The 16,174-nt window shown below is 34.8% G+C and overlaps 9 protein-coding genes and 6 non-coding genes across 15 annotated transcripts in view; 6 read left to right on the forward strand and 9 right to left on the reverse strand. All coding sequences in view use genetic code 11, as the record gives it.

The window, feature by feature from the left end:
* ycf3 (photosystem I assembly protein Ycf3) overlaps positions 1-1,938 on the reverse strand; it is a 1,972-nt gene extending 34 nt beyond the window's left edge. The window contains exons 1-3 of the mRNA in view: positions 1,807-1,938; positions 870-1,097; positions 1-125 (exon numbers count right to left, since the gene is read on the reverse strand). The exon at positions 1-125 is cut by the window's left edge and continues 34 nt beyond it. Coding sequence (YP_009033886.1) covers positions 1-125; positions 870-1,097; positions 1,807-1,938 — 485 coding nt within the window. The remainder of the gene's footprint in view (positions 126-869; positions 1,098-1,806) is intronic.
* Positions 1,939-2,207: 269 nt separating this feature from the next.
* trnS-GGA lies at positions 2,208-2,294 on the forward strand. Its single transcript has one exon. It is a non-coding gene; the product is annotated as a tRNA-Ser (tRNA).
* A 299-nt stretch (positions 2,295-2,593) lies between these two features.
* rps4 (ribosomal protein S4) lies at positions 2,594-3,199 on the reverse strand. The gene has a single exon. It carries the CDS (start codon positions 3,197-3,199, stop codon positions 2,594-2,596), a length of 606 nt encoding a protein of 201 aa, YP_009033887.1.
* Positions 3,200-3,573: 374 nt separating this feature from the next.
* On the reverse strand, positions 3,574-3,646 carry trnT-UGU. The gene has a single exon. It is a non-coding gene; the product is annotated as a tRNA-Thr (tRNA).
* An 819-nt stretch (positions 3,647-4,465) lies between these two features.
* trnL-UAA lies at positions 4,466-5,094 on the forward strand. The gene is made up of 2 exons: positions 4,466-4,500; positions 5,045-5,094. It is a non-coding gene; the product is annotated as a tRNA-Leu (tRNA).
* Positions 5,095-5,251: 157 nt separating this feature from the next.
* On the forward strand, positions 5,252-5,324 carry trnF-GAA. The gene has a single exon. It is a non-coding gene; the product is annotated as a tRNA-Phe (tRNA).
* Positions 5,325-6,010: 686 nt separating this feature from the next.
* Positions 6,011-6,487, reverse strand: ndhJ (NADH dehydrogenase subunit J). Its single transcript has one exon. It carries the CDS (start codon positions 6,485-6,487, stop codon positions 6,011-6,013), a length of 477 nt encoding a protein of 158 aa, YP_009033888.1.
* A 148-nt stretch (positions 6,488-6,635) lies between these two features.
* On the reverse strand, positions 6,636-7,313 carry ndhK (NADH dehydrogenase subunit K). The gene has a single exon. It carries the CDS (start codon positions 7,311-7,313, stop codon positions 6,636-6,638), a length of 678 nt encoding a protein of 225 aa, YP_009033889.1.
* Positions 7,314-7,369: 56 nt separating this feature from the next.
* ndhC (NADH dehydrogenase subunit 3) lies at positions 7,370-7,732 on the reverse strand. The gene has a single exon. The coding sequence runs from the start codon at positions 7,730-7,732 to the stop codon at positions 7,370-7,372; it is 363 nt and encodes a 120-aa protein (YP_009033890.1).
* Positions 7,733-8,716: 984 nt separating this feature from the next.
* trnV-UAC lies at positions 8,717-9,379 on the reverse strand. The gene is made up of 2 exons: positions 9,341-9,379; positions 8,717-8,753 (listed from the first exon to the last, which is right to left on the reverse strand). It is a non-coding gene; the product is annotated as a tRNA-Val (tRNA).
* Positions 9,380-9,543: 164 nt separating this feature from the next.
* Positions 9,544-9,616, forward strand: trnM-CAU. The gene has a single exon. It is a non-coding gene; the product is annotated as a tRNA-Met (tRNA).
* A 159-nt stretch (positions 9,617-9,775) lies between these two features.
* On the reverse strand, positions 9,776-10,180 carry atpE (ATP synthase CF1 epsilon subunit). Its single transcript has one exon. It carries the CDS (start codon positions 10,178-10,180, stop codon positions 9,776-9,778), a length of 405 nt encoding a protein of 134 aa, YP_009033891.1.
* atpB (ATP synthase CF1 beta subunit) lies at positions 10,177-11,667 on the reverse strand. Its single transcript has one exon. It carries the CDS (start codon positions 11,665-11,667, stop codon positions 10,177-10,179), a length of 1,491 nt encoding a protein of 496 aa, YP_009033892.1.
* A 743-nt stretch (positions 11,668-12,410) lies between these two features.
* Positions 12,411-13,844, forward strand: rbcL (ribulose-1,5-bisphosphate carboxylase/oxygenase large subunit). Its single transcript has one exon. The coding sequence runs from the start codon at positions 12,411-12,413 to the stop codon at positions 13,842-13,844; it is 1,434 nt and encodes a 477-aa protein (YP_009033893.1).
* Positions 13,845-14,468: 624 nt separating this feature from the next.
* On the forward strand, positions 14,469-15,983 carry accD (acetyl-CoA carboxylase beta subunit). The gene has a single exon. The coding sequence runs from the start codon at positions 14,469-14,471 to the stop codon at positions 15,981-15,983; it is 1,515 nt and encodes a 504-aa protein (YP_009033894.1).
* Positions 15,984-16,174: the final 191 nt, after the last annotated feature.

Genomic DNA, 16,174 nt, shown 5'->3' on the forward strand with positions numbered 1-16,174 from the left:
CAATTATGTGCTTCAATATAATTACCTGGGGTAAGCCCTATAGCCTGTTTCCAATACTCAGCAGCCTGATCGAACCAAGCCTCTGCAATTTCAGAATCACCTCGTAGAATGGCCCGTTCTCCCTGGTCGGAATAGGTAAGTAAATTCCTTTCCTTAGAACCGCACTTGAGAGTTTCCTACCTCATACGGCTCAGCAATTGATTCTTTTGGCATCACATTTTAATCTATATGAAAAGAATTATATTTTTAAGAAAATTATCCCCCTTTTGGGGGGATTAGGCCGAAGAAGTTAATTACATAAGTTTCAAACTCTAATTTTTTTTGATCAAAAATCAGTTTTCTCTTTTTTCCCACCTTCAGAAGAATGAAGCATAGATATCTCCCTATCTCATTACGTTAGATTTTTCTGAAAGGGAACTATCTCGTTTTCATATATGAAATTTATATAGAATCTTTGAAAAAGACTTTCCTTCCATAAATAAGAAAAAAACTTACTATCTTTGGGATCTAACACTACACCGCTGCTCAATACCTTATACCTTAATGGATCGACTTTATTACATAAGTTGATTACCTCCCATATTATATGATATGACATAAGTATAAGTAATAAGCAGTATTGTATTGACCCAATAGTTCGTTAATTGATCTTTACGGTGCTTTATCTATCAATTTGATCCTTTATCCATAGAATAAAGTATATAGGCGTACCCATTTCTTCATATTTTGTTTCTTGTGAAGTTTCTTTCCTTGCTACAGCTGAGAAAAATCGTTTCTTTGGACGATGCATATGTAGAAAGCCTTTTTTATAGCATTTACTAGCTAATTTGATCTTTTTTTCCTTCTTTCTATAGTGGAGATAGCCACACGTAATGGCAGATCACGGCCATATTATTAAAAGCTTGCGGTAAGAATGGATTTCGTTCTATTGCCTGGAAATAATATTCCAAAGCCTTTGTATGCTCTCCGTTGCTTGTGTGTATAAGGCCTATGTTATAGAGTATATAACTTCGATCATAGGGATCAATTTCTGATCGTGTAGCTTCATAATAATTCTGCAAAGCTTCTGCATAATTTCCTTCCGATTGAGCTGACATCCGTTACGGTCGTTCATTTTATGCAAAGAATCTCCGTTCCAGAACTGTACGTGAAATTTTCATTTCATACGGCTCCTCCCTTCAGTGCATAGTACTAAGTAATCCATGCAATCCAAAATTTACTAGTTTCATTATGAACTAAGAGGGGCTAGTATTTTTACAAGAAATTTCTAGCCAACCTCCCTGCCAGAGGTTTTTTCCTTTCTTAACACTAATCTATTTTTATATAGAAATAGTAACTCCAACAATTTCTTTGTACTCAACGCCCCCTATTTTCAGGAATTAGTCACTTTAACGGTCTTTGATGGTTATATGGATATCCAAAGTACAAACGAGATGGATGTTTGTTGTCCTAACCATTCTTCTTAGTCCCGATACCAATACGGAAAAGGAGAATTTAAAACAAAGTTTTCATGTTGTTGATTCCTAGGTGTAGTGCTTCTTTCCCTATGCCGCCTATGGGTACTAGTGAAGTAGGATTGACCTACAATACATAACCTATAGGTGTACCCTTTCGCTCAATACTAAAATCGACAATTGAAGCATCTGAGGTTGAATCTCTCGAGAATACACAAGAGAAGGAATTATTCTATATCCAAACTTCACCTTCATCAAGCGTAGGTTTATTTCAATAATTTGTTTCTTTACATCTCGAACCACGCCCCCTTTTCATAAGACTGAGGGCTAAAAAAGCAAGAAAAAAGAATCAAATCGCACCATCTCTGTAATAAGTAAATGCCTTTTTTTCTCCTGAAGTTGTCGGAATTATTCGTAATAAGATATTGGCTACAATTGAAGAGGTCTTATCAATAAAATTTCTATTTATCTGAGATCTAGGCATAATTAATTAGCAATCCATTCTATAATTCTTTTCATTACCCCGAAGGGTAATGATCCCACAAACACAGGAATTGTACAGTACGAAATAACATAAAAACAACCAGACTAATTCGAAAAAAAGATGGGGATCCTACACTCAAACTATTCTTTTTGGTAAGGAGAGATATGAAATATTTGAATCAGATTGGATTTCATTCGAATTGCAATAATATAATATGAATGACTCGCTATTCACTCGGTTTCTGGTCAATAATAACATTATATTATGCAGGAGAGATGGCCGAGTGGTTCAAGGCGTAGCATTGGAACTGCTATGTAGGCTTTTGTTTACCGAGGGTTCGAATCCCTCTCTTTCCGTTTCTGTTAATTGACCAACATTATCCATCACAACAATATATCAAATAACAATCGATACCCTTATTGCAACCCAAGACTCTCATTTGATAGAGATTCCCTATTCCTAATTACATTACTTTGATTTGATACGTAAAATGCAACTATCGGAAAGAAAAGAACGAAAAGGAAAATCCTACTGTTGATCCATTTGTAATACGTAAATGGGAAAATGCGGATTAAAGCCCTTAGATCTATTTATTTTACTTCAGTGAAAAGGGAGTAAAATTGTCTGAATCTTTCCTTCTTAATTTTCGTTAGGTTCAAGTCTGACGGGAATAATATTCTACGACTAACAACTCATTTATTTTCAAACCAATCAATTTACTGTCTATTATTTGATTTACTAATCCTTTATATTGGAATGAGTCAATAGTCAAATGTTTTGGCAATTCCTCATGGGGGGACGATTCAATAGAATTTTGAACCAGAACTTTCGATCTTTGTTTATCTTTGGTAGTAATAATATCTCTGGGTTTGCAACGATAACTTGGTATATCCACTATACGACCATTAACTAAAATATGTCTATGGTTAACTAATTGCCTGGCTGCAGGAATGGTCGAAGCCATACCCAATCGAAAAAGTATGTTATCCAAACGCATCTCAAGTAGTTGTAATAAAACCTGATCTGTTGACCCTTTGGCTTTTCCAGCAATATGTACATATCTAAGTAATTGTTGTTCTGTCAGACCATAATGAAAACGCAATTTCTGTTTTTCTTCTAGACGAATACGATATTGGGATTTTTTCCCAAAACGCGATTGGTTTTTAAAATCACTTCCGGATCTAGGCCTTTTACTAGTTAGTCCCGGTAAAGCCCCCAGACGGCGTATTTTTTTGAAACGAGGTCCTCGGTAACGAGACATAAAATAAAGACTCCTTTACTTTTTTTCTTATTTTATTGACATTTCAATATTACAGAATAAGTCTAAATTAAGACTGAACTAAAGGATAAACAAAGTAAAGCTAAATCTATTGAAGTACTACAAACATTGAAGTACTACAAACAAAGTAGAATGAAATAAATTGTATCAATATTCGGATTTTTTGTATATGGAAAATGTATATATAAGAAATTTAGACTCTGTCTTCTGATTTGTTTTATAGAAATCTAATTCCTCCAATTCATTTTGTATTTGTAGTTACAAGTTATCACGAGATAATAGATCGGATTGGCGACCAACATTTGGAGAAAAGGAGAGGTAGATTATCAATCATGGAAAAAATAGATAGAGAAAAAAGCCGGCTATCGGAGTCGAACCGATGACCATCGCATTACAAATGCGATGCTCTAACCTCTGAGCTAAGCGGGCTCATATAACAGAATATAATGTATAGAAATACACTAAACTACCTGAGCTTAGTTAGCTATTAACTAGTAAGAATTCAATTTCTTACTAAAATTTATTAAATTAACTTTAATTAGCACTATAATACAATTACTATAACTAGATATAATACGTTAATATATAGTTCAGTATTCTTAATTTAATTGTTAATATATGGTTCTATAGTTAGTAGAAAAGTAATAAATCATATAACCAATTTTCAAATATATGACTAATTAGAATTGGGATTATACCATCGTGGATATTCCATTTTTTTATTATTAATTAAATATTTTTTTATTATTAATTAAAATTTAATATATAAAATATAATGATTTTAAATTGTGACTAAAAAAAATCTAATTATTTCTTTTTTGGAGTTATAACAAACTATATTAACTATCCGATCGGCCCTCAGACAGAAAAGGAAAGGATAAGATAAGAATAAAGATACAATCCAAATTCTATTCTTCTGATTTCATTTAGAAACGTAGGGGATAAGAAAGAATGAATATCGACCGTTCCAGTATTGCCAATCATGACAGAAAAATGAAAGAGAGGGGAAACATATATATGTGAGATATATATATCCATATTGAATTGTAGATACATCAATGATAGAATCATTTCTGATTGAAAGAAATCTAGTTTATCTAATAAATATGAAAAAAAATAATAGAAGATGGCGAAAAAAATAGGAGTATACACTTTTTTTCGATATAAGAATCATTATCTAATGAATTCAACGGTTCAAATATAAATCAAAGAAGTAGATAGAATTATAACCGGATCCTGGTCTCAAGGGGGGATATGGCGAAATTGGTAGACGCTACGGACTTGATTGAATTGAGCCTTGGTATGGAAACCTGCTAAGTGATAACTTCCAAATTCAGAGAAACCCTGGAATTTGAAATGGGCAATCCTGAGCCAAATCTTTATTTGTTTTGTTTTTTATAAACCAAAGGGTTTATAAAAAACAAAACAAACTAGAATAAAAAATAAAAAAGGATAGGTGCAGAGACTCAATGGAAGCTGTTCTAACGAATGGAATTGACTACGTTATGTTGGTAGTTGGAAAACCTACATTGAAATTATGAAAGGGGGAGTTCTATATACCCAATACGTACGTATACATACTAACATATTAAAGGATTAATCACGACCCGAATCCATTATTTTATTTATATATATTATGAAAAAATGGAAAGTTATATTGTGAATCTATTTCAACCGAAGTTGAAGGAAGAATCAAATATTTAATGATCAAATCATTGATTCTAGAGTCTGATAGATCTTTTGAAAAACGAATTAATCGGACGAGAATAAAGAGAGAGTCCTGCTCTACATGTCAATACTGACAACAATGAAATTTATAGTAAGAAGAAAATCCGTCGACTTTAGAAATCGTGAGGGTTCAAGTCCCTCTATCCCCAAAAAAGTCCATTTTATTTCCTAATTATTTATACTCTTTTTTTTGAAGATCGAAGGACTGGATAAGATCGAAGGACTGGATAAGATTTTTTAAGAGTCCCCTTAATTGAGATAGATAGATATAAGTACTCTAGCAGGATGATGCGAGAAAAGAAAATGGTTGGGATAGCTCAGTTGGTAGAGCAGAGGACTGAAAATCCTCGTGTCACCAGTTCAAATCTGGTTCCTGACACGCAAATAATATACCGGATAGAGCTATTCATACAAATTAATTGAAACGGATCGAGATACATATTCGTATTATTAGGGCATGATGTATACTTATTGATCTAGGTGTATAGATATATACCTCTATTTTTTGAAATGGGTAAAAAATAAATATATGTATGGCAAAAAAGAAAATGAGATTATGCTCCCTCTTTCTCCTTTGTTCATACTTTGATTTTTATCACTCGAAAAGAATGTTAAGTTATATATATATATCAAAAAAAAAGAAATTAAATAGGTTGGCTAAAAAACTGCAAAATCTAGAAGAGTTGAAGGATAAGAATAGACGAGATACATACATTTTAGACACAGTACAAATAAAATCCGATCCCTTTTCATTTCTAAATTTCGTATTTTTTTCATATTTATTCATTCCTACTTATGTTACTTTACGGTGTCCATCTAAGTGATGTGCGCGGTACAAAGTTCATGGTACGGAACTTTTTTTATTCATCCTATTTATTGTTTCTGCTCATACGAAATGGATCTTCCAAATTGGGAAATATCAATAAAGCCCTTTTTTTTAGCCCTTACATAATACGAATTCGAGTCCAGTTATTCTGTTTCATCTAGAACAGAACATAAAAATATTTCTTGACTTAAATGAAATCTCGAGTCATGTCATATAAGTGAACATAAGTTTCTTATCATTCAACGAGCATCTTGTATTTCATAGAAATTGGGAGTAATATAGTCCTTACGTAGGGGCCAACCTATCCAACTTTCGGGCATCAAGATACGTTTAAGGTGTGGATGATTAGCATAAGAGATTCCCAACATATCATAAGATTCCCGCTCTTGAAAATCAGCACTTTTCCAAATCCAGAAAACAGAAGGAATTCTAGGATTATTCCTTGAGACAAATACTTTTAAGCATACCTCTTCCATTTTATCTATACCATATTGTATTCTCGTAAGATGATACACACTAGCTAAAAATCCGCCCGGTGCTACATCATAGGCACACTGGGAGCGTAAATAATTGTAACCATATATATATGAAATGACAGCAATGGAGTCCCAATCCTCCGTTTTTATTTGTAAAGTCTCTATTCCCTGGTAGTCGAAGCCCAAGGATCTATGGACTAGCTCATGCTTGACTAGCCAATCAGATAAACGGCTCTGCATCTTCTTGATTTCTCCCACATTTATTTGTACTTATACTTATTATTTATTTGTACTTATACTTATAAGTAAGTATTTCTCAAATACTAATAAAAATCTAAATTTTTAAAGATTGACTGGCCCTTTCTTATTCTATACAACAGGACCCTGCCTAATTCACTAATTCGAGGGAAGATACTGAATTTTTGGATTTGAAAAATCTTTTAGAAGATATCTCTGAAGTATATGATGATTGATAGAACAATCCTTGATCATAATTTCCAGCATGAGTACTGCGTCGAACATCAAACTTGTGATTGGTAGTAAAAGATCGATTTTCCCGTTGAGACATAGCCCTATCTTCAGAGATTTCTCGAGATATCTTCTTACGAAGTTTCGTTATAGCATCTATAACTGCCTCTGGTTTAGGGGGGCAGCCCGGCAAATAGACATCCACAGGAATTAGCTTATCGACTCCCCGAACAGTACTATAAGAATCAGTACTGAACATCCCTCCCGTAATAGTACAGGCTCCCATAGCAATAACATATTTTGGTTCAGCCATTTGCTCATATAATCTCACTAAAGAAGGAGCCATTTTCATTGTTACTGTGCCGGCTGTTAAAATTAGATCCGCTTGCCTAGGACTCGATCTTGGTACCAATCCATAACGATCAAAGTCGAATCGCGAACCTATTAATGAAGCAAATTCAATGAAACAACAACTGGTACCATAGAGAAGTGGCCATAAACTGGATAGTCTTGACCAATTCGAAAGATCATTCGATGTAGTTGAGATAACTGAATTGGGGGTCGTTTGGTCAAGTAACGTAAACTCAATCAAATTCATAACTGTCTCAATGTAATCTTTTTTTTCTTTTTTATTTTGATTGTCTGAATATTCAGCTAAGACCATTCCAATGCTCCTTTTCGCCATGCATAAACTAAACCAACAATTGGGATAAGCACGAAAATGAAAGCTTCTATAAATACGGATATGCCCAATACATCGAAACTCATTGCCCATGGATAAAGAAAGACCGTTTCAACATCAAAAACAACAAAAACTAGAGCAAACATGTAATAGCGGATTCGAAATTGTAACCAAGCATTCCCCATAGGTTCTATACCCGATTCATAACTAGAGAGTTTCTCTGATCCTTCCCTAATCGGGGTTAAAACTCCGGAAATTAGAAATGCCAAGATAGGAATAATGCTTGATATTATCAGAAATGCCCAGAAAATATCATATTCGTGAAGCAAAAACATAAATGTACTCCTATTAATCTGGAATATACTGAATTATTCGATTCCGGATTGGGATTATCAATTGATTTATAGAACTTCTTAATCGAAAGAAGAATTGATTTTGATTGAATCAAACCACATAACTTAGAGTTTGTTTGCTGTGCGGCATGTCTTGTTTAAACATTCATCCAACAGAGTCTCGCTTACATTTATTTTGATTCATAGTATAAATACTAATAAACTAATAAATAAACTAATAAAATAAATAGAACTATAATTCTATCCAACAGAGTCTCGCTTACATTTATTTTGATTCATAGTATAAATACTAATAAACTAATAAATAAACTAATAAAATAAATAGAACTATAATACTATATTTCCTTATAATGAAAAGGAATATATATTATCAATATAAAGAAAAGAATCACACATTATTGAACAATTCGACAAAACAAATCCCCAAAACAACTCAACTCATAGCATAAAATAGAGTTGAAGAAACGTTGATACATTTAGGGATCTCTGAAATAATCAATTGGGGTTCTTGTTTTACCAAAAAGCGGACTTCTACAAATACAAGACTAAGAATAGTTCTGAATCCATGTGACTTAGGATTATATTTAGTTGGGTCTTGGAGTTTCTATACAGGATCATGATTTTCACTTCATAAATTGACTGGGATTGGGTATACCAAAAGAAAATGTATCACTAATTCTTTGATCGCGAACGGGAAAAGAGAAAAAAAGTCATATGTAATTCCATTCACGAAGATTTATTAATAAGTATGGATATTTTATCCGAGATTTCACAAATACCATACCGATTGAATCCATTAGATTAGAAAGAATGGATTATTTTTTTCTTGTCCCTACATATTTACTTTACATATGTATGTGGTAATGCTTTCATTTCTATAGATCGACTGACCATCTATCTATAGAAATGAGTGAATAAAAACTATTCTAAACTCAAATGGAATGTCTATATAAAAATAGACTGTATTAGGGCTATACGGATTCGAACCGTAGACCTTCTCGGTAAAACAGATCAAACTTATTATTATCGAAATGATTCGAACTGTTTCAAAGACCCAACATGCATTTTGTTGCATTGGGCTCTTTCATCAATTGATGTAAAGATCAGTTAGTCCACCATATTTTTTCTTCATAGGAAGATAATAAGATAGTTCCGTGCACTCTGATTCATTATTTGAATTCTGATCTAGGAGTAATACCAAAGTCTTTCAAAGAAGGATTACTTTGAATTAGGTCTGCTTCCGGTCTAGATCAATCTAAGTTAAATGGACTCTCTATCAACTCCTCCGCAAGAGTCAAATATGAGACTTCATACACCTTAAAGTTCATAGGACGAAAAAAGATTATTTTGAGGTCCTTATACTCATTATGCCTAGCATTGAATGGACTGGGTATTTACCTTATCAATTAGAAAATCAACGATAGGTTCTATTTGGCACTTAAATCCGCACCTAAATCGGACCGAACCAAACCACATATTTGTCAGGCTACTGTTCCCTCAAATCTATGGAGTAAGACATCGATTTTTCATCTCAATAAGATGAATTATATTCATTGTATAACTGACTTCTTTTGAAAAGCATTGGCGCACGTGTAAACGAGGTGCTCTACCTAACTGAGCTATAGCCCTTGTCATAGATATCTTAACATATAGATAATTTCTTGTCAAGATGGGCAGCTGATGATCCCACATGATAGCTCTCCGAGCCGTTTACTGTTAACGAATTAGGATTGCTTAGAAATTAGATTCTATCTATAATCCCCGGAGTGATGAGTCTTTTGTGGTGATAAATAACCTACTTAACTCAGTGGTTAGAGTATTGCTTTCATACGGCAGAAGTCATTGGTTCAAATCCAATAGTAGGTACAACTTATTAGATACCATTGACTGCGGTATCCAATAAGTTTTTCTACCCATCTTCTTTTTTTCGTTGTATCAGATTACACTTGATTATGTTCAATTGGCGGTGTAGTGTATAATAAAGAACTTCTTTTGATTATTTTGATTTGATGTATTGTTGTTTGTCTAGGAGGAGATAACATTGATAGCCTCTATTCGTGTCCTAGCTCGTCTAAGAGCTAGATTGGCTTCAATTACTTGTCTTTTACCCTCAGCTCTACTCAAGTTAGCTTCAGCTATTTCAAGAGTTTGTTGAGCTTCTTGCGGATCAATGTCAGTATTTATCTCCGCATCATTTCCTAAAATGGTGATCTCATTATTACCTATTCTAGCGAAACCGCCCATCAGAGCCACCGTTAACCATTGGTCATTGAGGCGTATTCTCAAAAGACCTATATCTACGGCCGTGGCAATAGGTGCGTGGTTTGGTAATACGCCAATTTGGCCACTATTAGTAGATAAAATTATTTCTTTCACTTCTGAATCCCAAATAATTCGATTAGGAGTCAGTACACAAAGATTTAAGGTCATTTCTTCAATTTATTCTCCACTTCTAAGTTCATAGCTTTCGCGGTAGCTTCATCGATGTTACCCACCAAATAAAAGGCCTGTTCGGGAAGACTATCTAATTCTCCGGAAAGAATGAGTTGAAACCCCCTAATTGTTTCTGCGAGACCAACATATTTCCCTGGAGAACCCGTAAATACTTCTGCTACGAAGAAGGGTTGTGATAAGAAACGCTCAATTTTTCGTGCTCTTGCTACAGTTAAACGATCTTCTTCGGATAATTCGTCCAACCCAAGGATAGCTATAATGTCTTGAAGTTCTTTGTAACGTTGTGAAGTTTGCTTAACTTTTTGCGCAGTTTCATAATGTTCCTCGCCAACGATGCCAGGCTGTAACATAGTTGACGTTGAATCTAAAGGATCTACCGCTGGATAAATACCTTTGGCAGCTAATCCTCTTGATAGTACGGTAGTAGCATCTAAATGTGCAAATGTCGTGGCAGGAGCAGGGTCGGTCAAATCGTCCGCAGGTACATAAACTGCTTGGATCGAAGTTATAGATCCCTCTTTGGTAGAAGTAATTCTTTCTTGCAAAGAACCCATTTCTGTACTAAGGGTGGGTTGATAACCCACTGCAGAAGGCATTCTCCCCAATAAGGCGGAGACTTCTGATCCTGCTTGGACGAAACGAAAAATATTGTCAATGAATAGAAGCACGTCTTGTTCATTAACATCCCGGAAATATTCCGCCATGGTTAGGGCAGTCAAACCAACTCTCATACGAGCTCCCGGTGGTTCATTCATTTGACCATAGACTAGAGCCACTTTTGATTCTGCAATATTTTTTTCATTAATCACTCCAGATTCTTTCATTTCGATGTAAAGATCATTTCCTTCACGAGTACGCTCGCCTACTCCGCCAAATACAGACACACCCCCATGAGCTTTGGCAATGTTGTTGATCAATTCCATGATGAGGACTGTTTTACCCACCCCAGCTCCCCCAAATAGCCCGATTTTTCCCCCACGACGATAAGGAGCTAAAAGATCCACCACTTTAATCCCTGTTTCAAAGATTGATAATTTCGTATCTAACCGTATAAAGGCAGGCGCAGATCTATGAATAGGAGATGTTGTGCGAGTATCTACAGGCCCTAAATTATCAACAGGTTCTCCAAGAACGTTGAAAATTCGTCCGAGAGTAGCCCCGCCAACCGGAACACTTAGAGGAGCTCCCGTGTCAATCACTTCCATTCCTCTCGTCAGACCATCTGTAGCACTCATAGCTACAGCTCTAACTCGATTATTTCCTAATAATTGCTGTACCTCACAAGTCACATTAATTTGTTGACCGGCTCGACCTTTAACTACCAAAGCGTTATAAATATTAGGCATCTTTCCTGGGGGAAAAAGGGCATCCAGTACTGGGCCAATAATTTGAACGATACGTCCTAAGTTTTTTTCTTCAAGTGTGGAAATCATAGGACCAGAAGTAGTAGGATTGATTCTCATAATAAAACGAAATATGTCGAAATTTTTTTGGAATAGTACCTAATCAAAAAATAAATGTCCGATAGGAAGTTGATCGGTTAATTCAATAAGAAATAAACGGGGTTAACACTGTATTTAGTTAGTACCGTCCAAAGCAATCCAATTCCATTGTTTACTGACTAAATTTTCAAGTTCAACCAATCCTTTTTTTAATATCAAGAACAGGAATCATGAGTTAAGTTAAGTATGTTTCATTTTTCTATCATTATAGAAAATACCGTCTATATTATCTATGGAATTCCAACCCGAACTCGATTTATGATTTAGTATTTCGATCTCATTGGTTATTGTTTTTTTGCATATACATTTCTGTCTATTCTTTTTTATACCTTTTTCATGGACGAATTATGCCTATTTTCACATCTAGGATTTACATATACAACATATATCACTGTCAAGAGTGCATTTTTGTTAGTATTTATAGATACTTAGATGAAAAATTAGAAGGGAATCAATTCAATTATAAACTTTCTAAACAAGGATTGGGTTGCGCCATATATATGAAAGAGTATAGAATAATGATGTATTTGATTCAACAAATACATGGTCTAATAACGAACCATTTTATCATTTTAATTAGTTGATAATATTAGTTGACTATTTTTTGAAAGATTTTTCTCAGAGATTTTATTCACACGTAATCCATATTGAGCAGACCTTGTCGTTGTGAGAATTCTTAATTCATGAGTTGTAAGGAGGAACTTATGTCACCACAAACAGAGACTAAAGCAAGTGTTGGATTCAAAGCTGGTGTTAAAGATTATAAATTGACTTATTATACTCCTGACTACGAAACCAAAGATACTGATATCTTAGCGGCATTCCGAGTAACTCCTCAACCTGGGGTTCCGCCCGAAGAAGCAGGAGCTGCAGTAGCCGCCGAATCGTCCACCGGTACATGGACAACTGTGTGGACTGATGGACTTACCAGTCTTGATCGTTACAAAGGACGATGCTACCACATCGAGAGCGTTGTTGGGGAGGAAGACCAATATATTGCTTATGTAGCTTATCCTTTAGACCTTTTTGAGGAAGGTTCTGTTACCAATATGTTTACTTCCATTGTAGGTAATGTATTTGGTTTCAAAGCCCTACGAGCCCTACGTCTGGAGGATCTGCGAATTCCTACTTCTTATTCCAAAACTTTCCAAGGCCCACCGCACGGCATCCAAGTTGAAAGAGATAAGTTGAACAAGTATGGCCGTCCCCTATTGGGATGCACTATTAAACCAAAATTGGGGTTATCCGCAAAGAACTACGGCAGAGCCGTTTATGAATGTCTACGTGGTGGACTTGATTTTACCAAGGATGATGAAAATGTGAACTCACAACCATTTATGCGTTGGAGAGACCGTTTCTTATTTTGTGCCGAAGCACTTTTTAAAGCACAGGCCGAAACAGGCGAAATCAAGGGACATTACTTGAATGCTACTGCGGGTACATGTGAAGAAATGATGAAAAGGGCTATATTTGCAAGAGAATTGGGAGTTCCTATCGTAATGCATGACTACTTAACAGGGGGCTTCACCGCAAATACTAGCTTGGCTCATTATTGTCGCGATAACGGCCTACTTCTTCACATCCATCGTGCAATGCATGCAGTTATTGATAGACAGAAAAATCATGGTATGCATTTTCGTGTACTAGCTAAAGCATTACGTATGTCTGGTGGAGATCATATTCACGCTGGTACAGTAGTAGGTAAACTAGAAGGGGAACGCGAGATGACTTTGGGTTTTGTTGATTTATTACGTGATGATTTTATTGAAAAAGACCGAAGTCGCGGTATTTTTTTCACTCAAGATTGGGTCTCTATGCCGGGTGTTATACCCGTGGCTTCTGGGGGTATTCATGTTTGGCATATGCCTGCTCTGACCGAAATCTTTGGGGATGATTCCGTACTACAGTTCGGTGGAGGAACTTTGGGGCACCCTTGGGGAAACGCACCTGGTGCAGTAGCTAATCGGGTGGCTTTAGAAGCGTGTGTACAAGCTCGTAATGAGGGACGTGACCTTGCTCGTGAAGGTAATGAAATTATCCGCGAAGCTAGCAAATGGAGTCCTGAACTAGCTGCTGCTTGTGAAGTATGGAAGGAGATCAAATTCGAATACAAGCCAGTAGATACACTAGACGTGTAGACATGTTAGATGAAGAGAAAAAGAATTTGGTAATTCTTGTTTGTTCTCCTAATTATAATTAAACTCGGCCCAATCTTTTACTAAAAAAGGATTGAGCCGAATAAAATAAAGAATGAGTATCTTATACTATGTATTTGTATATATCTTTGATATGTACACCCCTTGGATCTTTGGATTGGCGGATTCTTTTTTATATTCCGCAATTTCATTTCAGACCATAAATCAAGCCAACGAAAGGGCTCCTTTTACCCCATTCTGTATATTGTCTTTTTCGTTCCATGCTACAATAGAAACTTAATCTATTATATTATTTGATTATATAATACCAGATTGTACGAGAATAAATTCTTTATTTTATAGTTATAGGAAAAAACAACTATTTTTTATTTATCTTTCGATGATAAAATTTGTACATGACATGAGAGAAACCATTATTTTCTTCTATTTATAATGGAGAAAAAGATTGTATCAATATATAGTGATATTCCGGATTCACCAAAGGAGAATCATTTCTTTCAATACTCACTCGTTATTAGTTAACAATCCTAATGATTAGATCCATATGCTTAATTCTGATAGGAAATCAAATAGTAAAATGATTATTCATCGAATGACTATTCATTTATTGTATTTTTATCAAATAGGGGGCAGGAAGACTTTATGGAGAAATGGTGGTGGTTCAATTCGATATTGTCTAATGAGAGGTTAGAACATAGGTATGGTCTAAGTAAATCAATGGATAGTCTTGATGGTATTGAATATACCAATGAAAGTGAAGACTCCATTCTAAATGATACGGAAAAAAACATTCTTGGTTGGAGTGATAGCAGCAATTATAGTTTCAGTACTGTTGATTATTTATTTGAGATCAGGAATATTTGGAGTTTGATCTCTGATGACACTTTTTTAGTTAGGGATAGTAATGGCGATAGTTATTCTGTATATTTTGATATTGAAAATCAGATTTTTGAGATTGACAATAATAGTTCTTTTCTGGGTGAACTAGAAAGTTTCTTTTCTAGTTATTTGAATAGGGGGTCTAAAAATAAGTACTATCATTACATGTATGATACTCAATTTAGTTGGAATAATCACATTACTAATTGTATTGATAGTTATCTTCGTTTTGAAATCGGTATTAGTATTACTAGTAACATTTCGGGTGATATTGTCAATTACAGCGATGGTTACATTTATAGTTTCATTTGTACTGAAAGTGTAAGTAGTAATGAAAATGGTAGTTCTAGTATAAGAACTAGTAGTAATGGCAGCGATTTCCATATGAGAGAAAATTCTAACGATTCTGATATAAATAAAAAATACAGACATTTATGGGTTCAATGCGAAAATTGTTATGGATTAAATTATAAAAAATTTTTTAGGTCAAAAATGAATATTTGTGAACAGTGTGGATATCATTTGAAAATGAGTAGTTCAGATAGAATCGAAGTTTCGATTGATCCGGATACTTGGGATCCTATGGATGAAGATATGGTCTCTATAGACCCCATAGAATTTCATTCAGAGGAGGAACCATATAGAGATCGTATTGATTCTTATCAAAGAAAGACAGGTTTAACTGAAGCTATTCAAACAGGCATAGGTCAACTAAATGGTATTCCTATAGCAATTGGGGTTATGGATTTTCAGTTTATGGGAGGTAGTATGGGATCCGTAGTAGGCGAGAAAATCACCCGTTTGATCGAGTATGCTACTAATGAATCTCTACCTGTCATTATTGTGTGTGCTTCTGGGGGAGCGCGCATGCAAGAAGGAAGTTTGAGCTTGATGCAAATGGCTAAAATATCTTCTGTTTCATATGATTATCAATCAAATAAAAAGTTATTCTATGTATCAATTCTTACATCTCCTACAACTGGTGGAGTGACAGCAAGTTTTGGTATGTTGGGAGATGTCATTATTGCTGAACCTAATGCCTACATTGCATTTGCGGGTAAAAGAGTAATTGAACAAACATTGAATAAGACAGTGCCTGATGGTTTACAATCGGCTGAATATTTATTCCATAAGGGCTTATTCGATCCAATTGTACCACGTAATCCTTTAAAAGGCGTTCTGAGTGAGTTATTTCAACTTCACGGTTTCCTTCCTTTGAATCAAAATAAAAAAGAAAATTAAAATAGAGCACTAGACCCAGTTATTTGTAGCTAACAAGTCTTTCGTTCATCGTAATCAAAAAAACTAAGAAAAATGGTGATTTCTTTGGTAACATAAGTTCCATTTGTGGGAAGAGTCAGAAGGTGGAATTACTTTTTCTTTTTCCCTCTAGATCCATTTTTATCTTACTTCTATTCATGATTAGTACCAAT

Source organism: Dioscorea rotundata, plastid (assembly GCF_009730915.1).
Source record: "Dioscorea rotundata plastid, complete genome".
In the NCBI taxonomy this organism is placed as follows: domain Eukaryota; kingdom Viridiplantae; phylum Streptophyta; class Magnoliopsida; order Dioscoreales; family Dioscoreaceae; genus Dioscorea; species Dioscorea cayenensis.